General features: G+C 66.8%; 1 protein-coding gene across 1 annotated transcript; it reads right to left on the bottom strand.

Moving 5' to 3' along the window:
- Positions 1-1,255: 1,255 nt before the first annotated feature.
- Positions 1,256-15,125, bottom strand: LOC140913707 (complement factor B-like). Its single transcript, XM_073350507.1, has 19 exons — positions 15,058-15,125; positions 14,453-14,630; positions 13,717-13,917; positions 13,240-13,425; positions 12,872-13,045; positions 12,528-12,608; positions 11,445-11,539; positions 10,267-10,393; positions 9,031-9,150; positions 8,685-8,765; positions 8,369-8,509; positions 8,022-8,146; positions 7,811-7,934; positions 7,517-7,661; positions 7,124-7,209; positions 6,913-7,043; positions 2,937-3,024; positions 2,329-2,378; positions 1,256-1,532 (listed from the first exon to the last, which is right to left on the bottom strand). The coding sequence occupies exons 2-19, from the start codon at positions 14,505-14,507 to the stop codon at positions 1,410-1,412; spliced, it is 2,133 nt and encodes a 710-aa protein (XP_073206608.1). The 5' UTR covers positions 14,508-14,630; positions 15,058-15,125; the 3' UTR covers positions 1,256-1,409.
- Positions 15,126-23,133: the final 8,008 nt, after the last annotated feature.

Here is a 23,133-nt window from a genome sequence, read left to right on the forward strand (position 1 = left end):
CTCTCCGGCTCTGGGAGGGGAGTGGGGTCCAGTGGGTGGGGTGGGGTGGGGTGGGGCGGGGAGCCAGGACTCCTGGGTTCTCTCCCCCGCTCTGGGAGGGGAGTGGGGTGGGGGGGGTTGGGGAGCCAGGACTCCTGGGTTCTCTCCCGGCTCTGGGAGGGGAGTGGGGTCCAGTGAGTGGGGTGGGGGGCGGGGAGCCAGGACTCCTGGGTTCTCTCCCCCGCTCTGGGAGGGGAGTGGGGTGGGGGGGGTTGGGGAGCCAGGACTCCTGGGTTCTCTCCCGGCTCTGGGAGGGGAGTGGGGTCCAGTGGGTGGGGTGGGGGGCGGGGAGCCAGGACTCCTGGGTTCTCTCCCCCGCTCTGGGAGGGGAGTGGGGTGGGGGGGTTGGGGAGCCAGGACTCCTGGGTTCTCTCCGGCTCTGGGAGGGGAGTGGGGTCCAGTGGGTGGGGTGGGGTGGGGTGGGGGGGCGGGGAGCCAGGACTCCTGGGTTCTCTCCCCCGCTCTGGGAGGGGAGTGGGGTGGGGGGGGGTTGGGGAGCCAGGACTCCTGGGTTCTCTCCCGGCTCTGGGAGGGGAGTGGGGTCCAGTGGGTGGGGTGGGGGGCGGGGAGCCAGGACTCCTGGGTTCTCTCCCCCGCTCTGGGAGGGGAGTGGGGTGGGGGGGGGTTGGGGAGCCAGGACTCCTGGGTTCTCTCCCCCGCTCTGGGAGGGGAGTGGGGTGGGGGGGGTTGGGGAGCCAGGACTCCTGGGTTCTCTCCCGGCTCTGGGAGGGGAGTGGGGTCCAGTGGGTGGGGTGGGGGGCGGGGAGCCAGGACTCCTGGGTTCTCTCCCCCGCTCTGGGAGGGGAGTGGGGTGGGGGGGGTTGGGGAGCCAGGACTCCTGGGTTCTCTCCCCCGCTCTGGGAGGGGAGTGGGGTCCAGTGGGTGGGGGGGCGGGGAGCCAGGACTCCTGGGTTCTCTCCCCCGCTCTGGGAGGGGAGTGGGGTGGGGGGGGCGGGGAGCCAGGACTCCTGGGTTCTCTCCCCCGCTCTGGGAGGGGAGTGGAGTGGGGGGGTGGGGAGCCAGGACTCCTGGGTTCTCTCCCCCGCTCTGGGAGGGGAGTGGGGTGGGGGGGGCGGGGAGCCAGGACTCCTGGGTTCTCTCCCCCGCTCTGGGAGGGGAGTGGGGTGGGGGGGCGGGGAGCCAGGACTCCTGGGTTCTCTCCCCCGCTCTGGGAGGGGAGTGGAGACAGCACTTTAATTCAGGACAGGAGGTGAGATGGTTTCAAAGATCCCAGACGCTTTATTAGTTCCAGGCACAAAGACCGTGAGGCGCCGGGGGCCCAGCTGTGCCAGGCTCGGACGCCTGGGTTCTAGCATGTCCCAAGGGGGGCAGCCCTTCTCGGGGGAAGGGTGCCCGGCCCTGCGGGGGAGTCACTCGAATCCCAGCTCCGGGACCTTCCTCCTGATCCAGCCCATGAGCCGCGGGACGCTGGTGTAAGCCCCGAGGGCGCTCCCGTCGCACTGCTGGGTGGAGCCATGGCTCACGATGCCAACCTGCGGGGCAAAGACAGAGCTGGGCCACCCCGCTCCCGCCCCCCCGCCCTGCCCCCCCGCCCTGCCGGTGCCCCCCGCTCCCGACCCGCAGCCCCTGCCCCCCAGCCCTGCCGGTGCCCCCCGCTCCCGACCCGCAGCCCCTGCCAGCCCTGCCCCCCCGCCCTGCCGGTGCCCCTCACTCCCGACCCGCAGCCCCCTGCCAGCCGAGCCCTGCCCCCCAGCCCTGCCCGTGCCCCTCACTCCCGACCCGCAGCCCCCTGCCAGCCCAGCCCTGCCCCCCAGCCCTGCCCGTGCCCCTCACTCCCGACCCGCAGCCCCCTGCCAGCCCAGCCCTGCCCCCCAGCCCTGCCCGTGCCCCTCACTCCCGACCCGCAGCCCCCTGCCAGCCCAGCCCTGCCCCCCAGCCCTGCTGGTGCCCCTCACTCCCGACCCGCAGCCCCCTGCCAGCCCAGCCCTGCCCCCCAGCTCTGCCGGTGCCCCCCACTCATAGCATCATAGAATCTCAGGGTTGAAGGGACCCCAGGAGGTATCTAGTCCAACCCCCTGCTCAAAGCAGGACCAACCCCAACTAAATCATCCCAGCCAGGGCTTTGTCAAGCCCGACCTGACTCCTTTCGGAAGGTCTTTAATCGCCCTCTGGTGGTGAATGTGTGTATTACATTTTGTCGTCTTGTGTCCACACTCCTGAGAACAGGCTGGTATTCGGGGGGGCCGAAGGGCTCGATCCGGCCCCCCGCCCTCCCCCGTGTCTGTCGGACCATCCCTGGGAGGGTCCGTCGGTCTGGGAGCGTCTCACCTGTATCCAGTGCTGGTTTCGCTTCACCACGAAGGGTCCCCCGGAATCACCTGGGGGGCAGGGGGATGGGACAGGAGGGTTTAAATCCGGGGGGTGGGGAGCCGGAGCGCAGGAAAGGGGGAGCGAAAGAAGAGGAGCAAGAAAGGAATGGGAGAACGGAGGAAGAAAGGAGAGAACCACGGAGGGGAGAGGTGAATGCGCCAAGGAGCAAAGGAAGGAGGGACCCAAGGAGGGAAAGAGTGAAGGGAGCCGGCCCGAGTGGAGGAACGAAGAGGCTGAATCCAGCGGGGAGGAGGGCAGAGAATGGAAGACCAGAGGGATGAAGCGAAGCGTGAAAGAGAGAAGGAAGGAGGGAAGAAAAGAGAGAAGGGGGGGGATGAATCAAGGAATGGAAGAAAGACAAGGAATGCAGGGGAGAAGGGCGAGGGAAGGAAGGAGGGAGCAGACGGAGGGATGAGGGGGGAATGAATGCAAGGATGCAGTGTGAACGCAGGGCCTGACCAGCAGACGACGGGAGGAGGAGAGGAGTGGAGGGCCCGGCTGCAGAGGGTGTGGGGGGGAGGCTGTGGGGGGAAGCCAGAGGGGGGGGAGCGGGGGGGGGTGCTCACCCTGGCAGGCGTCTTGACCCTTCTCTCCTACGGCACAAAACATGTCGGAGGTGATATTTTTCAGCGCCTGCTGGCAGCGCGAGCGGCTCTGCAACCAGACAGCGGGGCAGGGGAGTGAGGGGTTAATAGACCCCACCGTCCCCAGGGTGTGCGTGTGTGCCCCCTGCCGGCCGGGACGGGCCCCGCTCTGCCCCCTGCCGGCCGGGACGGGCCCCGCTCTGCCCCCCGCCGCCCCCTGCCGGCTGGGACGGGCCCCGCTCTGCCCCCTGCCGGCCGGGACGGGCCCCGCTCTGCCCCCCGCCGCCCCCTGCCGGCCGGGACGGGCCCCGCTCTGCCCCCCGCCGCCCCCTGGCCGGGACGGGCCCCGCTCTGCCCCCCGCGCCCCCTGCCGGCCGGGACGGGCCCCGCTCTGCCCCCCCTGGCCCCCTGCCGGCCGGGACGGGCCCCGCTCTGCCCCCTGCCGGCCGGGACGGGCCCCGCTCTGCCCCCCGCCGCCCCCTGCCGGCCGGGACGGGCCCCGCTCCGCCCCCCGCCGCCCCCTGCCGGCCGGGACGGGCCCCGCTCTGCCCCCCGCCGCCCCCTGCCGGCCGGGACGGGCCCCGCTCTGCCCCCCTGGCCCCCTGCCGGCCGGGACGGGCCCCGCTCTGCCCCCTGCCGGCCGGGACGGGCCCCGCTCTGCCCCCCTGGCCCCCTGCCGGCCGGGACGGGCCCCGCTCTGCCCCCTGCCGGCCGGGACGGGCCCCGCTCTGCCCCCTGCCGGCCGGGACGGGCCCCACTCTGCCCCCCTGGCCCCCTGCCGGCCGGGACGGGCCCCGCTCTGCCCCCCTGCCGGCCGGGACGGGCCCCGCTCTGCCCCCCGCCGCCCCCTGCCGGCCGGGACGGGCCCCACTCTGCCCCCCTGGCCCCCTGCCGGCCGGGACGGGCCCCGCTCTGCCCCCCGCCGCCCCCTGCCGGCCGGGACGGGCCCCACTCTGCCCCCCTGGCCCCCTGCCGGCCGGGACGGGCCCCGCTCTGCCCCCGCCGCCCCCTGCCGGCCGGGACGGGCCCCACTCTGCCCCCCGCCGCCCCCTGCCGGCCGGGACGGGCCCCGCTCTGCCCCCCGCGCCCCCTGCCGGCCGGGACGGGCCCCGCTCTGCCCCCTGCCGGCCGGGACGGGCCCCGCTCTGCCCCCCGCCGCCCCCTGCCGGCCGGGACGGCCCCGCTCTGCCCCCCGCCGCCCCCTGCCGGCCGGGACGGGCCCCACTCTGCCCCCGCCGCCCCCTGCCGGCCGGGACGGGCCCCACTCTGCCCCCCGCCGCCCCCTGCCAGCCGGGACGGGCCCCGCTCTGCCCCCCGCGCCCCCTGCCGGCCGGGACGGGCCCCGCTCTGCCCCCTGCCGGCCGGGACGGGCACCGCTCTGCCCCCCGCCGCCCCCTGCCGGCCGGGACGGGCCCCGCTCTGCCCCCCTGGCCCCCTGCCGGCCGGGACGGGCCCCGCTCTGCCCCCCGCCGCCCCCTGCCGGCCGGGACGGGCCCCGCTCTGCCCCCCCGCCGCCCCCCTGCCGGCCGGGACGGGCCCCGCTCTGCCCCCCCGCCGCCCCCTGCCGGCCGGGAGGGGCCCCGCTCTGCCCCCCCGCCGCCCCCCTGCCGGCCGGGACGGGCCCCGCTCTGCCCCCCCGCCGCCCCCTGCCGGCCGGGACGGGCCCCGCTCTGCCCCCCGCGCCCCCTGCCGGCCGGGACGGGCCCCGCTCTGCCCCCCCGCCGCCCCCTGCCGGCCGGGAGGGGCCCCGCTCTGCCCCCCCGCCGCCCCCTGCCGGCCGGGACGGGCCCCGCTCTGCCCCCCGCGCCCCCTGCCGGCCGGGACGGGCCCCGCTCTGCCCCCCTGGCCCCCTGCCGGCCGGGACGGGCCCCGCTCTGCCCCCCCGCGCCCCCTGCCGGCCGGGACGGGCCCCGCTCTGCCCCCTGCTGGCCGGGACGGGCCCCGCTCTGCCCCCCCCGCGGCCCCCTGCCGGCGGGGACGGGCCCCACTCTGCCCCCCTGGCCCCCTGCCGGCCGGGACGGGCCCCGCTCTGCCCCCCTGGCCCCCTGCCGGCCGGGACGGGCCCCGCTCTGCCCCCCGCGCCCCCTGCCAGCCGGGACGGGCCCCGCTCTGCCCCCCGCGCCCCCTGCCGGCCGGGACAGGCCCCGCTCTGCCCCCCCACGGCCCCCTGCTGGCGGGGACGGGCCCCGCTCTGCCCCCCGCGCCCCCCTGCCAGCCGGGACGGGCCCCGCTCTGCCCCCCCGCGGCCCCCTGCTGGCGGGGACGGGCCCTGCTCTGCCCCCCGCGCCCCCTGCCAGCCGGGACGGGCCCCGCTCTGCCCCCCTGGCCCCCTGCCAGCAGGGACTGGCCCCGCTCTGCCCCCCCGCGGCCCCCTGCTGGCGGGGACGGGCCCCACTCTGCCCCCCTGGCCCCCTGCCGGCCGGGACGGGCCCCGCTCTGCCCCCCGTGCCCCCTGCCGGCCGGGACGGGCCCCGCTCTGCCCCCCCGCCGCCCCCTGCTGGCGGGGACAGGCCCCACTCTGCCCCCCGCGCCCCCTGCCGGCCGGGACGGGCCCCGCTCTGCCCCCCGCGCCCCCTGCCGGCCGGGACGGGCCCCGCTCTGCCCCCCCCGCGGCCCCCTGCTGGCGGGGACGGGCCCCGCTCTGCCCCCCCGCGGCCCCCTGCTGGCGGGGACGGGCCCCGCTCTGCCCCCCCACGGCCCCCTGCTGGCGGGGACGGGCCCCGCTCTGCCCCCCGCGCCGCCTGCCAGCTGGGACGGGCCCCGCTCTGCCCCCCTGGCCCCCTGCCAGCAGGGACGGGCCCCGCTCTGCCCCCCCGCGGCCCCCTGCTGGCGGGGACGGGCCCCACTCTGCCCCCCTAGCCTCCTGCCGGCCGGGACGGGCCCCGCTCTGCCCCCCGTGCCCCCTGCCGGCCGGGACGGGCCCCGCTCTGCCCCCCCCGCCGCCCCCTGCTGGCGGGGACAGGCCCCACTCTGCCCCCCGCGCCCCCCTGCCGGCCGGGACGGGCCCCGCTCTGCCCCCCCGCGGCCCCCTGCTGGCGGGGACGGGCCCCGCTCTGCCCCCCCGTGGCCCCCTGCTGGCGGGGACGGGCCCCGCTCTGCCCCCCGTGCCCCCTGCCGGCCGGGACGGGCCCCGCTCTGCCCCCCGCGCTCCCTGCCGGCCGGGACGGGCCCCGCTCTGCCCCCCTGGCCCCCTGCCGGCCGGGAGGGGCCCCGCTCTGCCCCCCGCTCCCCCTGCCGGCCGGGACGGGCCCCACTCTGCCCCCGTGCCCCCTGCCGGCCGGGACGGGCCCCGCTCTGCCCCCTGCCGGCCGGGATGGGCCCCGCTCTGCCCCCCTGGCCCCCTGCCGGCCGGGACGGGCCCCGCTCTGCCCCCCGCGCCCCCTGCCGGCCGGGACGGGCCCCACTCTGCTCCCCTGGCCCCCTGCCGGCCGGGACAGGCCCCGCTCTGCCCCCCGCGCCCCCTGCCGGCGGGGACGGGCCCCGCTCTGCCCCCCGCGCCCCCTGCCGGCGGGGACGGGCCCCGCTCTGCCCCCCGCGCCCCCTGCCGGCGGGGACGGGCCCCGCTCTGCCCCCCCGTGGCCCCCTGCTGGCGGGGACGGGCCCCGCTCTGCCCCCCCATGGCCCCAGCCGGCCGGGACGGGCCCCGCTCTGCTCCCCCGCCGCCCCCTGCCGGCCGGGACGGGCCCCGCTCTGCTCCCCGCCGCCCCCTGCCGGCCGGGACGGGCCCCGCTCTGCCCCCCCGCCGCCCCCTGCCGGCCGGGACGGGCCCCGCTCTGCCCCCCTGGCCCCCTGCCGGCCGGGACGGGCCCCCGCTCTGCCCCCCCGCCGCCCCCTGCCGGCCGGGACAGGCCCCGCTCTGCCCCCCCGCGGCCCCCTGCTGGCGGGGACGGGCCCTGCTCTGTGCGCCTGCCCCCTGCTGGCCATGTTGTGTGTGGCCCCCCGGGGGTGCTGCCCATACCTGGATCACCACCTCGGCCTGCTGCAGCATGCTGGTCCCCTGGGGCCGGCTGGCCGTCTTCCCCCAGCCGGTGATGACACCCCGGATTTCTCTCTCCTCCTGCTCCCCGCCGTGCCCCGTCAGGATCCCGCCTGCGGGGAGCCACAGGTCAGGGGGCCAGGCTGACCCCGGGCTTCCTTCCCTCCTGCCACCCACAGCCTCCCCTGCTGACCTTGGTACACGCACGTCTCCTCCCAGCTGGCCGCTGGCAGGTCCAGGATGTGGCTCATCTCCGCGCTGCAGGGGAGACAGACAGGCCTGGGAGGGCACCACAGAGTCAGTCACTGCTCCCCTTCCGGAGCCGGGGGGAGAACCCAAGAGTCCTGGCTCCCAGCCCCCCTGCTCTAACCCACCAGACCCCACTCCCCTCCCAGAGCCAGGTGGAGAACCCAGGAGTCCTGGCTCCCAGCTCCCCCTGCTCTAACCCACCAGACCCCACTCCTCTCCCAGAGCTGGGGGGAGAACCCAGGAGTCCTGGCTCCCAGCCCCCCTTGCTCTAACCCACTAGACCCCATTCCCCTCCCAGAACCAGGTGGAGAACCCAGGAGTCCGGCGGCCGTCTCACCGCATTTTGGGGGTGAAGGCCAGAGGGCGGGTGAGGCTGAGCAGCGCGATGTCGAAGCTGAAATCCGAGAACCCTTTGTACCCCTCGTGGACGATGATTTGCCCCACAGGGAGGCCCAGGGAATCCTTTTGGAGGGTGGTCAGCCCTGGGGTCACAGACATGCCTGTCAGCCCCCACAGCATGGCGACCCCTGCCCAGCCCCCTGCCACCTCACCCAGCCCCCCGCCTGCTCCCCAGGGCAGAGCACCCCCTGCCGAGGCCCTTGACCCCGGGCGCCCCCAGCGTCAGTCTCACCTACAAGCACAGTCACTTGCTCCGGGGCCATGGCTCGCCCGGCCTCGGCGTCCCAGACGTTGTGGGCCGCGGTCAGGATCCAGGAGGGGGCTACGATCGAGCCCCCTCCCCTATTGTGTTGATTCTGGTGAGGGGGGGGAAAGAAGGCTCAGTGGAGGGGGTGGGAAGACCGGGCGGCCTGGGGGGGAGGGGACCAGGAGGGGCCTCCTACCTTGTCTTTGAACTTCAGAGACACCTGCCAGGGCCACTGCTTCTCCTCCGCCTGCTCCCCACGGAAAACCCGCCCGATGAGCCGGCTCCGCCCCACGCCCCGCACCCCACAGCTGAGTCCTTCGCCTGGAGACACAGAGGCAGGGGCTGAGGGGGGCTGGAGGGATCCCCCTCCCCTCCCAGGGCTGGGAGAGAACCCAGGAGTCCTGGCTCCCAGCCCCCTGCTCTAACCCACCAGCCCCCACTCCCCTCCCAGAGCCAGGGAGAGAACCCAGGTGTCCTGGCTCCCAGCCCTCCCCTCCCTGGTCTACCCACTCCCCTGCCACAGCCGGAGTGCCCCCCACTCACCCAAGCCCCGCACCAGCTGGGTGAGGGCCCCCAGGTCTCCGTAGTTCTGCAGGTAGAAGGATCTTTGGGTTCCTGGCTCCTTCGTGGCGATTCGCTCCATCTGCTCCTTGTGGGCATCCCCGACCCCCAGAGCGAAGATATCTGGGGTGAGTGGGGTGGAGGGGGTCACTAGGGAGTGCCCTCTAGGGACAAGGCCCCACGCCCCATTCCCTGCCCCCCTGAGCCAGCCAGGCCCTGCCCTCTGGCTGGATGGGAGCCGGCGCCCCCTAGAGGGGCCAGGCCCCACACCCCGTTCCCTGTTACCACGTCCACTTACCCAGGTTCTGGTCCGGGTTGGGGATGGCCGCCTGGATTCGCTCTGACACCCTGGCTGGGTCCAGCCCCACATTGTGTCTCCCTGGTGGGGCAGGAAGAGGAACCTGAGCCAAGATGCCCCCAATGGGGTGGGAGTGGGGGGCTGGGCTGGGATCCTATCCCTGGGCACTAGCCCTTGGGTTGCTGGGGGTGCCAGGGAGAGTGGGGGGCTGAGGGGGCATGGGGGTCCCTGGGGGTCCTAGGGCGGGGATGTCTGGGGGGACCCCCAGAGGCAGGAAGGTCTATGGCGGTGTTCACCCCAAATGTGTGCCCTGGGGAGGTTTCTGCCCCATGGGGGGGTGTCTCACCGCTTGTGATCAGAACCACGATGTGTTTCCTGGCGCTGGTTCTGGGCGGCGCCGTCTGGATCAGGGACAGAACCTGTCCCAGCGCCGCCCCCACGTTGGTGCCTCGCTGGGTGAAGCTGCCTGCGGGTGGGAGACGACAAGTCCGTCACCACAACAACACAACCCACACAACCCTGTCACCCCCCGCAGTCCAGTGTAACCCTCCAGCAACACGACACACCACAAGCCCGTCACCACAACAACACAACCCACACAACCCTGTCACCCCCGCAGTCCAGTGTAACCCTCCAGCAACACGACACACCACAAGCCCGTCACCACAACAACACAACCCACACAACCCTGTCACCCCGCAGTCCAGTGTAACCCTCCAGCAACACAACACCCCACAAGCCCGTCACCACAACAACACAACCCACACAACCCTGTCACCCCCGCAGTCCAGTGTAACCCTCCAGCAACACGACACACCACAAGCCCGTCACCACAACAACACAACCCACACAACCCTGTCACCCCCGCAGTCCAGTGTAACCCTCCAGCAACACGACACACCACAAGCCCGTCACCACAACAACACAACCCACACAACCCTGTCACCCCCGCAGTCCAGTGTAACCCTCCAGCAACACAACACCCCACAAGCCCGTCACCACGACACACAACCCAGCGGGCAGCAACCCCATCACCACAGCACATTGAGACAACTCCCCTCCACAACACTGCACAACAGCACAGTGAGAGCGCCCTCACCACCCGGCAACACAACAACACCAGGGCAAACCCGTTACCCTGACAACACAACACACAGTGATGACCCTGTAAACAGAACACAACACACAAGGTCAAGACCATCGTCACAATACAACATCCCTGTCGCCACAGGAAGATGACACAACCCAACATGCAATAACAAAATGACAACCCTGTCAACCTAAAACAACGCACAAGGACGATCCCGTCACCACAACACAATGACACAACACAGCTTACCACACCAGCACAACACTGAGAACACAACAGAACACAACAGACCACAACACACATCAACCCCATCACCGCAGCATGACTAACCAACATACAACAACCTCATCACCACAATGACATGACATGATGCAACAACACAATGACAACCCCATCACCACCACACAGCTACACAGCAGGAACTGCATCACACAGCCACACAAGTTAACCCACAACATAGAACACAACCCAGTGCCAGGACCCACAACTCACTTGTGTTCTGGAACTGCTCCCAGGCCGCCCCCACTTCTGCGGGACTCTGGGTCAGAACCGATACCAGCTGGGCAGAGCTGGCGAATGCCACCACTGTGAACCAGACTTTGTCAGAGACCCGGGTGGCCTGCGAGAGCCCCAGTGTTAGGGTGTCAGGGAGGAAGGGCTGGGCTAGCGGGGGGGCTGCGGGTCGGGAGTGAGGGGCACCGGCAGAGCTGGGGTGGGGCAGGGCTGGGCGAGGAGGGGGCTGCGGGTCGGGAGTGAGGGGCACCGGCAGAGCTGGGGGGGGGCAGGGCTGGGGTAGCAGGGGGCTGTGAGTCGGGAGTGAGGGGCACCGGCGGAGCTGGGGGGGGCAGGGCTGGGGTAGCAGGGGCTGCGAGTCGGGAGTGAGGGGCACCGGCGGAGCTGGGGGGGGCAGGGCTGGGGTAGCAGGGGGCTGCGAGTCGGGAGTGAGGGGCACCGGCGGAGCTGGGGGGGGCAGGGCTGGGGTAGCAGGGGGCTGTGAGTCGGGAGTGAGGGGCACCGGCGGAGCTGGGGGGGGGCAGGGCTGGGGTAGCAGGGGGCTGGGAGTCGGGAGTGAGGGGCACCGGCGGAGCTGGGGGGGGGCAGGGCTGGGGTAGCAGGGGGCTGCGAGTCGGGAGTGAGGGGCACCGGCGGAGCTGGGGGGGGCAGGGCTGGGGTAGCAGGGGGCTGCGGGTCGGGAGTGAGGGGCACCGGCAGAGCTGGGGGGGGCAGGGCTGGGCTGGCAGGGGGCTGTGAGTCAGGAGTGAGGGGCACCGGCGGAGCTGGGGGGGGCAGGGCTGGGGTAGCAGGGGGCTGTGAGTCGGGAGTGAGGGGCACCGGCGGAGCTGGGGGGGGCAGGGCTGGGGTAGCAGGGGGCTGCGAGTCGGGAGTGAGGGGCACCGGCAGAGCTGGGGGGGGCAGGGCTGGGGTAGCAGGGGGCTGCGGGTCGGGAGTGAGGGGCACCGGCAGAGCTGAGGGGGGCAGGGCTGGGGTAGCAGGGGGCTGTGAGTCGGGAGTGAGGGGCACCGGCAGAGCTGGGTGGGGGCAGGGCTGGGCTGGCAGGGGGCTGCGGGTCGGGAGTGAGGGGCACCGGCAGAGCTGGGGGGGCAGGGCTGGGGTAGCAGGGGGCTGTGAGTCGGGAGTGAGGGGCATCGGCAGCACTGGCCTCTGCTTACCTGCTCCATGACGGCGATGATGAATTCCCCACTCATTTTCACATTCTCTGCCCCAACGCTGCCCGATGCGTGCACGACAAAGTATATGTTGGTGCCTGGGGGTGGGGGTGAGTTAGACAAAGACAGGAAAGGAGCCTCCCCCACAGCCCTCAGGGTCCCCAGCCCCCCCACCCCCTGCCATGGCCTTGGGCAACCCTGGCTGGGACGAGACGGCTAGAGGGAAAAAAGGGGTTTTGAGATCAACAGTCAGGGACAACCCGCTAATCTGCATGGGAGCTACCCCTGCTGTCTGCCTGTCCATCCATCCATCCATCCATCCATCCATCCATCCATCCATCCATCCATCCATCCATCCATCCCCCATGTGATCCACCCATCTCATCCATCCCCCCTGCCTTATATCCATCCATCCATCCATCCATCCATCCATCCATCCATCCATCCATCCATCCATCCATCCATTTCCCCTGCCATCATCCATCCATCTCCCCGCCATCCATCCCATCCATCCGTCTGTCCATCCGTCCATTCTCCCATCCATCCCTCTATTCCCTCACTGCCTCTCCCTCATCCACTGTCCTGATCCAGAAGACTAGAGCCCTGCACGGATACAAAAATCTCTCTGCTTCCAATCTGTGGAGCGCCACGGATTTGCAGGGTGCTCCTTACTGGGGCCAGGCTGTGGCTCTGGGGCACCCACCCCCCGGAGCCCGGGCGGGCCGCTGTGGGGAGGCTGGGGCCCTCCACCTGCCCTGGGCAGGGCCCCGAGCAGTCCCCAGCTAGTGTCCGTGCCCCCCAGGTCCCCTGCCTAGGGCAGGTGGAGGGTCTGTGCTGTGGTTCCTCACAGCTGCCCGCCTGGCTCTTACCGTCAGAGCCCTGCGCTGCTCTCCGCAGAACTGGTCTGTGGACGGAAAGCGGAGACCCGCGGATTCACAGGGCTCTGTCAATGCCTGTGGGATGCCCAAGTGGATCTTTGGGGCTGGGCTTGGGCCCCCCAGTCCTTGGGGCTCCTGGCTGAGCATGTTGGGGGTGGGGAGCAGGGGCCGGTGCCCCCAGGATGGGGGGCAACACGCTGACCCTGACCTGTTTGTGCATGCGCCGTGATTTCTTCCGACATGTCCAGGTGCTTGGCCACAGAGCTCACGTTGTCGTAGGCGTAGCGGCCTGGGGGTTCAGAGCTGGTCAGCAGGGGGGTACGGATGGGGGTGGGGTGCAGGGAGACCCCCATGGGATGCGGGGGCCTGGACAGCCACCCCAATGGGGTACAGTACAGACCATCCCTTGGGAACCACGGGAGTGGGCCCAGCGCTGGGTGGCTGGAAGGGGGTTGGATGGATGCAGACATGGGGCGGATGGAAAGACAGACACACAAGGGACAGAAGGACCCCCGGGTCAGGGGGACAGCTGGGGCTCGGCGTGCGACTCACCCTCACACCGTGGCTCCTCCCCCGACCACTGGCCCGAGTTCTGGCAGACGCGGCGGGGAGAGCCCCGCAGCACCAGCTCCTGGAGGCAGGTGAATCTCACGGCTCGGCCTGGCTCGAAGACGTGGCCCTGGCGATGCCCCCCAAGGGGGATGCCTGGCCAGGGGCACAGGGAGTCTGCAGGGAGACAGACCCCAGCTGCATTAACCACCCGGGGTAGGGGCTGCATGGTCGGGAGTCCCCACAGAGTGGGGATAGATGGGAATGGGCGATTCCCGCTCCCACTGCTCTAACCACCAGCCCCCACTCCCCGCCCAGAGCCCGGAGAACCCAGGCGTCCTGGCTCCCAGCCCCCGCCCAGTCCCACTCACCCTCGGGGTCGCACGCGGCCGTGCGGCCGCTCCACTCGCCGTTGGCCAGGCAGGTGCGGTGGGCTGCGCCGAAGAGCCGGTGCCCGGGCTGGCAGTGGAAGGTGATCGTGTCCCCGACCCGGTACTTGTTCTGCCGAGGCTGATGCCACCCGTTCTCGAAGGTGATGTAGCCAGTGCAGGTGTAGGCTGCAGCGGAGAGAGGGGAGGCGCAGGACTCCTGGGTTCTCAGAGCGGAGGGGGGTCGAGTGCGTCAGAGCAGGCGGGGCTGGGAGCTAGGACTCCTGGGTTCTCTCCCCGGCTCTGGGAGGGGAGTGGGGGCTGGGAGCCAGACGCCTGGGTTCTCTCCCCGGCTCTGGGAGGGGAGTGGGGGCTGGGAGCCAGGATGCCTGGGTTCTCTCCCCGGCTCTGGGAGGGGAATGGGAGTCTAGTGGTTAGAGCAGTGGAGGCTTGGAGCCAGGACTCCTGGGTTCTACTCACTGATGCAGGAGGGTCTCTGGGCTGACTCGAAGGCATTCCTCAGAGGTGACCACTTCCCGCTAGACTGACAGACCCTCCAGCTCACAGGGTAGGCGTAGCTGTTCGGGGGGCAGCGATACTCCAGGATGCTGCCATTGGTTCGGATCTTGGGGTACACAACCTCACCCCCTTGGATACCTTCCGCATCCCCACAAACTGCATCTGGGAGAGAAAAAGCAGGGGGCTGCGGGTCGGGAGTGGGGGGCACCTGCAGGGCTGGGGGGGCAGGGCTGGGCTGGCAGGGGGCTGCGGGTCGGGAGTGGGGGGCACCTGCAGGGCTGGGGGGGCAGGGCTGGGCTAGCAGGGGGCTGCGGGTCGGGAGTGGGGGGCACCTGCAGGGCTGCGGGGGCAGGGCCGGGCTAGCAGGGGGCTGCAGGTCGGGAGTGAGGGGCACCTGCAGGGCTGCGGGGGCAGGGCCGGGCTAGCAGGGGGCTGCAGGTCGGGAGTGGGGGGCACCTGCAGGGTTGGGGGGGCAGGGCTGGGCTGGCAGGGGGCTGTGGGTTGGGAGTGAGGGGCACCGGTAGAGCTGGGGGGGCAGGGCTGGGCTAGCAGGGGGCTGCGGGTCGGGAGTGAGGGGCACCGGTAGAGCTGGGGGGGCAGGGCTGGGCTAGCAGGGGGCTGCGGGTCGGGAGTGAGGGGCAGTGTCAGAGTTAAGGAGGGCCCAGGCCCCCGGGGAGGTGGAGGAGGAATTTCTTACCACACAGGCCGTGTCGGAGGAGGAGGAGGAGGAGGAGGAAGGGGACGTGTTCCATGGCCCCAGAGTCTTTGGGGGGTCTGAGCAGTGGGGAGAACGGAGGCTCCTTTCCAAGCTGGGCAGGAAGGTGGAGTGGGGGGAGGAGCGTGGGAGCTGATATTTTGGTCTCTGAAACCTCTAGCTGGAAAGAGGAACTGGCATGTGGTTCCCAGAATATGATGCTGCTTTATCCCTCCCCAAGCTAGGAGAGAACCCAGGAGTCCTGCCTCCCAACCCCCCCACCCCCACTCTACCCACTAGACCCCACTCCCCTCCCCAGGCTGGGTTAGAACCCCGGTGTCCTGCCTCCCAGTCCCTTCTAACCCACCAGACCTCACCCCCCTCCCAGAGCTGGGGAGAGAACCCAGGAGTCCTGGCTTTCTCTGCACCCTCGATCTTGGCTACCCTCCCCCTTTTCCCCACTTCCTCTGTCTCTGAAACAGAAAAACTGAGTCAGAAAACCTGGTCTCCCCCTCCCTTGAGCCAGCCAGTCCCCCGGTCTGGGGCCAGATTGAATCCCATGCTGCCCAGATGGGACAGGCCCCGTGATCCACCCGCCCCCCCCGTACCTGGCTGGAGCTAAGCTCAGAGCTGATGGGGCTGGGGTTGGATTCTGTCGGCTGATCTCCTCTCTCTCTATATCTAAACACACACACACACACCGTGTGTGGAGGGAGGTGCCCGGCCTGAGCCCAGCCCCACCTAGATATCGATTTTATGGGCACACTAACCATCCTGCTACACATCCTGTACTCCTGGGTTCTCTGCCCAGCTCTGGGAGGGGAGTGGGGGCTGGTGGGTTAGAGCAGGGGGCTGGGAGCCAGGACTCCTGGGTTCTCTGCCCAGCTCTGGGAGGGGAGTGGGGGCTGGTGGGTTAGAGCAGGGGGGACTGGGACTCCTGGGTTCTATCCCCGGCTCTGGGACGAGTGTGGGGACGAATGGTTAGAGCTGGGGGGCCTTGGAGCCAGGAATTGTGGGTCCTATCCGAGCTCTGGGAGGGAAGCAGGGTCCAGGGGTTAGAGCAGCAGGGGCTGGGAGCCAGGACTCCGGGGTTCTCATATCTGTGCAGGGGGCTGGGTGCAGCTGCACGGGAGTTGATGAGTTGATATTTTGAGTTGATATTTTGGGAGCTGGTTCCCTGCACGGGGTTTCACTTCATGTTTCCTTTTTGCTGTCCTGCTCTGGGCGTTGGGGGTTCAGAGAAATCACAGCCCCTCAGGTGACCAAAAAAGGGAAGGGGGGGTGGGGTGGAGGCAGCTGGCTGGAGGGAGGAACTCTCATCGATCAGAAGAGAGGATAGCGGGGTTGAGACACAGAGAAAGAAAGAGAGAAAAAGACGCCGGAGTAGGTAGGCTCTGGGGGGTCAGGGCAGAGGGCCCAGCTACCTCAGCGCCCTCCCCAGCCCCAGCCATGAGGGGCTAAGTAGGGGCTGGTCCCTTGCGGGCAGCAGAGGGGATGGATCACTAGACCTGATGTGGGGCGGGCAGGGGCAGGGTGGGAGGATGGGAATTGGGGAGCATGAGGCGGGGTGTGAGGTGTAGAGACAACAGAGGAGCTGAGCTGAGGAATGGGAAAGCAGGGAAGAAAGAAATGAACGTGGGAAAGAAAGCCAGGAAAGAGGGAATGAGAGAAAGGGAACAAGACAGACAAGGGAGTGAGAAGGAAGGAAAGGAAGCAAGGAGGGAGCAATGAGTGAACTTTAGGGGCCCTGCTCCCAGCTATAGCTCTAATCCTCCCTCCCCACAACCCCGCAGATGGCTGCCGTTGTTGCTGCCCTGGCCCGTCTCCACCCGGCACTGGCCATCCTGGGCAGTGATGCCCAATGCCACAGCCTGGCCCCCTGGTATTTCCTCCTGGGCCTCCGCCTCGTTGCTCTCTTTGTGGCTGATGGACCGTGGGCTTCGGTGAAACCAGACCTGGCCTGTAACTGGACCTCGGTCAATGGGGACTCCCAACCGTTCTGTGCCGCCCTGTGCTACAACCAGCACTTCCGAGCCCCCATCTCCTCATTCTGGGGCTTCGCCTTCCTCGCCACCCTGCTCCCCATGGGCCTCATGCTGCTGATTCATGCCCAGTTCAGCCGACGGGCTGCGGCCAGAGGGGACAAGGAGTCAGCAGGACCAACTGATGCAACCAATATGGCCGCCAAACCCAACATGGCTGCCAAAACCAAGCTGGCTGGAGAGCCCAATATGGCCACTGGAGCCAACTGGGTTGACATAATTAATATGGACTCTGAGTCCCAACGGGCTGGCCAGTCCAAGATGGCCACTCCAGGAGCTAAGATGGCTGCCAGCTCAGCCTGGCGCTCCCCAGCATTTGGTTTATGCGTGGTGCTGCTCCTGGCTACTGAGCTGGGCTTCTTGTGGGCTATGCTGGCCCTACAGTTACCCTTGGTGTCAGGGGCCTACTTCCAGTGCCGCCCTGGGGCTCCCCCCTGCCCCCTGGCCCTGGAGTGTGTCCTGTCGGGGCAGGCAGACAAGAAGATGGCGCTGGTGACTCTGGCCTTCACAGCCTGTGTCAATATAGCCTCCTGTCTTGCCTATGGGATCATGAGGCTGGGGAGGGCGGCCCAGTGCCAGGGGAGATAGGGGTGAGGGAATGAGTGTGGGAAGAAGGGGAGTAGGGAGTGGGGGGAAGAGGGACTGGTGTCACGGAGTCCCTGGGCGATGCTCTGGAGCTGCTCCCCATGAAGCCAGTCAGGACTCTGGGGCAGTCGCCTTTCTGTGAGCAGCCTGTCTGCAGGACACACAGCTCACACAGCTTCCACCTTCCTGGGTCTGACCTCGGAGCCTTCAGCATCCTCTGCCCCTCCGTGCGCTTCCCCCAGCGAGTCCGCTCAGGTGGGGCTCCTGGGGAAGCCAGAGGGTCCTGCACCCCAACTTCGCATTCAGACGGGACTCTCAGCCAGCCAGGAAAACAGAAGGTTTATTAGATGACAGGAACATGGTCTAACACAGAGCTTGTAGGTGCAGAGAACAGGACCTCTCAGCTGGGTCCATTTTGGGGGGCAGTGAGCCAGACAACCACGTCTGCACTTCACTCCATGTCCCAGCCAGCCCCAAACTGACTCCCCCTCCAGCCCCCCTCCTCTGGGCTTTGTCCCTTTCCCGGGCCAGGTGGTCACCTGATTCCTTTGTTCTCCAACCCTTTAGCTCTCACCTTGCAGGGGGGAAGGTCCAGGCCATCAGTTGCCAGGAAACAGGGTGTCGGCCATTCCCTGTGTCCAGACTCCTGCACACACCGGCCCTCTAGGGCTCTGCAATGATCATACACCCTTACCCCACCACCTAGATACTTAAGAACTGCCTAGGGGAAACTGAGGCACCCCCACACTATTCAGAGGAAACATTAAGAAGAGTCCCACTTCGTCACAAGGGGAAACTGAGGCACCCCCACAATATTCAGAGGAAACATTAAGAACAGGCCCACTTCGTCACATCTCTCCCCCCTTCGAGATCGAACTGAGCGGGGTCACTTTACCCGGTGACCTGGGGAAGTTCGAAGCCACCAATGTTCCCATGGATGCCCCAGCATCTCTCCCATTCCTTGGTAGGAGTTACACCAGGCCCTTCCAGTTTCACGCCCTCCCTTAGGTCGGGGGTGGTCGATAGCACTAGCAGGCTGCATGTGGGAAGGTTTCTGCAGCCCATGCCCTTTGGCCACCCCAAAACCCCAGGGGGTCAAACTGGGATTGGGTTTTCTCCCAGAGCTCCAGTCTGGAGGGCTGCAATTCGGGCTCTCTTGGTTAAGGGCCCCCATCTTGACCTGGGCCACATACTGTTCACTTACAGAACTAGAATGGAGACATCCCTTTCTCCACAACCTTGTCTCCCCAACAAGCTGGCCAAACACAGCCACTTGGTTATAGGACGGTATACCTTTCTTAACAGCTTTCACTCCATCTGAGACCTTCTCAAAGCTATCCACACTGGATCTTTCAACAGGAAAGTCAGTGGATCCATTCACAACAGAAAATTTCTGGCTGTTAGGAACTGAAACTTTCTTGATTAAATCATTTTCACACCCTTCAGTTGCAGTAAACTGCTTGCAAAGACTCCATGAGGATTCCTTTCCCTAGGGCTTTTCTATGCAACAATTCACCCCTCACAGAAATTCTGCTCTTACCCTCTTTACCTAGGGCTTGCTCTAGGGGAACACTTTCCTGAGCAACAACAGACTCTTTCTGGGTCTCCCTTACATCCAGAATCACCTCTGGCCCATCAGGCGGATTCCTACACAATCTCCTTTCAGGCAAACTTACAGACTTCCTAGATAAAAGGTTAGAAGCATTCTCCTTCCCTTTGCCACACACAAGTTCAGGAATCTTTTCCTCCTTGCTACAGGTTTCCACACCCTCAGTAGGTAACACAATCACACACTTTCATGCTCTCCTTGTGCCCTGGCTAGGATCTCACCCTGATTAGACAGAGTTGCTCCACCCTTTCCAACAACACACTAGCAACAGGCAAAATACAAGCACCAGAATTGTCTGGTCTCGGGGATTTTACATAGACCCTAACTGGATGCGACCTAGTTACAGGGCCATTCTCCCGAGCAGACACAAACTTAGGACCCTTCCCTTCCTGGGCTTTAGCTGAATCCAGAACCAGCTCTGAGACAACTGCACGACCCTCAACCATCACAGGCTGAAAGGCCCCTTCTGTCTGCTCCACAGACCAAGAAGAGCCGGACACACTTTCTCCTTTACCAGACACACAGGTTGGGATCTCATTCCCTTTGTCCCAGCACACAAGGCTGGTCACAGACAACTGCTTGGAGATCAGGGTAGCTCCCTCCATAGGCAAGTCAATACCCCTGACAGACAGAGACCCATTTCCTTCACTGTCCCAATTCTCCACCCAGCTAACAGGTAAGGTCCAGGGACTCTCATCTTCCACTCTCCTCGCCTTCCCACCCTGCTGATTGGACACAGCCATCAGATCACAAGGCTGCCTAGGCTCATCCAAACTTTCCTTACCAAGCACCTTGCCACTCCCCACAGATCCCCTGCCCTGCCTGTGTCTCCCCCCACTCAGCTGGGGTCTCAGCTCCCACTGTGCTCAGCACTGCCCTTGCTGTCCCAGTGGGAGCAGGCCACTGCTTTCCTCAATGCATCAGAGCCAGCGAGAGTCCCCACTCTGGTGTGCAAGGGGGCAGGGAGCATCTCTCTGTCCCACCCAGCCCCAGGGGTCTGGTCACAGGCAGGCAGGTAGCCTGAGCCTAGCCGCTCCTCCCCCCTGCCAGCCAGGTCATCTGCATTTTCACTGACCATTTCCCTCTGCACGGATTGGTTCCCTGGATTCAAATTCAAACCCTTGGCAAAAAGAAAAGGAGTACTTGTGGCACCTTAGAGACTAACCAATTTATTTGAGCATGAGCGCCTGGATCGTGTCCCAAAGAGACACAGTCACCCCACAACAGGGTCTCGCAGCTGGTGTCCTGGGGCACCCCAACGACAAGCCAGCCCCACCCCTCCTGGGTCTGCACAGGGATCTGGGCCATAGGCAGGGCGAGGGGCTTCGTCCCTGGGACCCTCACCCAGCTCACCCAGCCCCTCAGCCTCTGAGGCTGCACCACCCAGGGCCTGACACCAGTTCTCTCTGTCCCAGGATCTCGCCACCCCAGGAATGTCTCCCCATTGACCATCACCTTCCGCTCCCCCGGGGGTCCGAGGGGCCTGGCCCCAGGAAACTCCACACAGACATAGAGGTTGGGACCAGGAGTGGGAGCGTGTCCACCTCCCCACCCATCGGGCTGATGGAGTCTGTGGCCTTGGGACCCAGCAAGGGAGCTAGACACCGGGGCTTTTCCGCAGGGTCCCCCTGGTTCAAATCTCCTGCCTGCTCAAAGGCAGTGAGGTGGCATCCACCCCCCCACCCTTAACCAGGGGCAGCGATTTAGTCTCGAGGTTCCCTGTGGAACTGGCCCCCCGGGGTCTATCCCCACTCACCCCGGGGAGGTCCCCTAGGCCTCTCCGCTCCCCCACCGCCAGTTCATGCTGCTGCTGCTTCTGCAGCTCTTTCTCGGGCTCTCGCTGTCTCTCACAGTCCTCTTGCTCTCTCGGACTCAGCTCCAATCCCGTCCGTCTCCGATCCCCCGATGGGGAACCCGATCGTGAAGACCCCCGTCTGGTCGGAGGAGTCTTGGGGATGCCTGGCTCCCACTCCAGCTGCTCCCAGATCCTGCGATAGCCCCATTTGAGTCAGGAATCTGTTCCTTAGAGCGGTCATCCTCCTCCAGCTGCACGATTAACTCTGCTTTGGTGAACTTTCCAACGCTCAACCCTCTCTTTCTGTACAGGGTTACAATGTCCTTCTTAAGGAGACGGTGACAGACCATCACTCCGCTCCTCCCAAGTTGTTGTGGACTCACAGGCCCGTGTGTTCTCAGCTCCCCACGGTTTCCAGGGAGAACCCCTAGTGTGCCAGCCCTTCTCGAGGTCACCACCTCTTTGCCAGGGTCGAGCTGCAGACTCCTCCGCCCCTTGGACTGGTCGCTGCAATCCCCAGGGGAACCCTGTTACTGCAAAAGTCCTTCTCTCTCCCCGCGCCAAGCTGCAGGCTCCTCCGCCCCTGAGACTGCTCACTGCAGTCCCCAGGGGGACCCCATTACTGCACAGTCCTTCTCGCTGGTCACACACTCCCAGGGGTTAACCGCCCCCCGAAACCGCTCCTCTCTGAGCCTTCAGCAGGCCTGGTCCTCGGCAATCCCCCTTCGTGTTACTGCTCCCCAGTCACTTACTGCAGGAAGCGCCATCCACGGGGTGCAGTACATCCCACCGCTGCCACCAGTTGTCACGGAGTCCCTGGGCGATGCTCTGGAACTGCTCCCCATGAAGCCAGTCAGGACTCTGGGGCAGTCGCCTTTCTGTGAGCAGCCTGTCTTCAGGACACACAGCTCACACAGCTTCCACCTTCCTGGGTCTGACCTCGGAGCATTCAGCATCCTCTGCCCCTCCGTGCGCTTCCCCCAGCGAGTCCGCTCAGGCGGGGCTCCTGGGGAAGCCAGAGGGTCCTGCACCCCAACTTCGCATTCAGACGTGACTCTCAGCCAGCCAGTAAAACAGAAGGTTTATTAGACGACAGGAACATGGTCTAAAACAGAGCTTGCAGGTGCAGAGAACGGGACCCCTCAGCTGGGTCCATTTTGGGGGCAGTGAGCCAGACAACCACCTCTGCACTTCACTCCATGTCCCAGCCAGCCCCAAACTGAAACTCCCTCCAGCCCCTCCTCCTCTGGGCTTTGTTCCTTTCCCGGGCCAGGTGGTCACCTGATTCCTTTGTTCTCCAACCCTTTAGCTCTCACCTGGCAGGGGGGAAGGGCCCAGGCCATCAGTTGCCAGGAAACAGGGTGTCGGCCATTCTCTGTGTCCAGACTCCTGCACACACCGGCCCTCTAGGGCTCTGCAATGATCATACACCCTTACCCCACCCCCTAGATACTTAAGAACTGCCTAGGGGAAACTGAGGCACCCCCACACTATTCAGAGGAAACATTAAGAAGAGTCCCACTTCGTCACAAGGGGAAACTGAGGCACCCCCACAATATTCAGAGGAAACATTAAGAACAGGCCCACTTCGTCACAACTGGTTGAAAGATTCAACATGGCTGCCCAGCCCAAACTGGATGGTGTATCCATGACAACTGTCCAGCCCAAGCTGGTTGACGTATCCATGGTGGCTGCCCAGCCCAAAGTGATTGGCGTATCCAAGATGGCCGCCCTGCTCAAGGTGATTGGCGTATCCAAGATGGCGGCCCTGCTCAAGGTGATTGGCATTATCCAGGATGGCAGGGAAGGGGAAGGAAAGGAGGGAACCTGTAGAATCATGGAATATTGAGCAGACCCCTCTCACAGAGCAGAGACCCCCATCTATCTACCATCAGTGACATGGGTGTGGGCATGACACAGAGGGAACCTGGACTGACCTTATGGGAGGGGTGAACAAATTCCTCTCCCCTCCCACAATGCACCTCTGCTACTGTGTATGCTCAAAGATGGCCAAGAATGCAGCCACCTCTGGAGTGGGGCATGGGGGCTGGTTATAAGGGGACTCCTCACCTGGTGCTCAGATGTGGTCTTCTCTGGGGTGAGGTGCAGCGGCTGTTTATATGGGGACCCCTCGCCCAGCACTGAGATGCGATCACTTCTGGGGAGGGGTGTAGAGGCTGTTTATATGGGGACCCCTTGCCCGGTGATGAGGTCAGCACTGACTACTAGGGGAGAGCACCCGTACTGAGCCTCCCAGTACAAATTCCTTTCAGAATTGGGTCCTATAGGGCTGATTTGTTGTGGTTCAAACATTTATCAAACTGCTTATTTTGACAACTGGTTTATAAAAGTTATGATTGTCCCAATATGCTCAAAGTTCAACTTAAATACGAGAGACTGTGGAATGGGAGCTGGGGCGGGGGAGGGATGGGAGCCCAGACTCCTGTGGGAGGGGAGTGGGGTCTAGTGGGTTAGAGCAGGGGGCAGGAGCCAGGACTCCTGGGTTCCTTCTAGCTGCAGAGGAAGCTGTGAAGTGCTGGCAAGTTTCCCTTTGGTGGATTGTGTTTTGAGGTCACAACATGGACTGGGGCACAAGGTGGGTGGGGGGCGGAGGCAACTGGCTCGTGTTGTGACTCTCCCAGAAGGAAGGAAG

Source organism: Lepidochelys kempii, chromosome 6 (genome assembly GCF_965140265.1).
Source record: "Lepidochelys kempii isolate rLepKem1 chromosome 6, rLepKem1.hap2, whole genome shotgun sequence".
NCBI lineage: Eukaryota > Metazoa > Chordata > Testudines > Cheloniidae > Lepidochelys > Lepidochelys kempii.

Coding starts and splice junctions, on each gene's coding strand:
- LOC140913707 (XM_073350507.1), bottom strand. CDS start 14,507: ATGGAACACGTCCCCTTCCTCCTCCTCCTCCTCCTCCTCCGACACGGC. Junction 12,609..12,871: donor GGAGGAGCCACGGTGTGAGG/GTGAGTCGCACG, acceptor CTGAACCCCCAG/GCCGCTACGCCTACGACAAC. Junction 1,533..2,328: donor GAAACCAGCACTGGATACAG/GTGAGACGCTCC, acceptor TTTGCCCCGCAG/GTTGGCATCGTGAGCCATGG.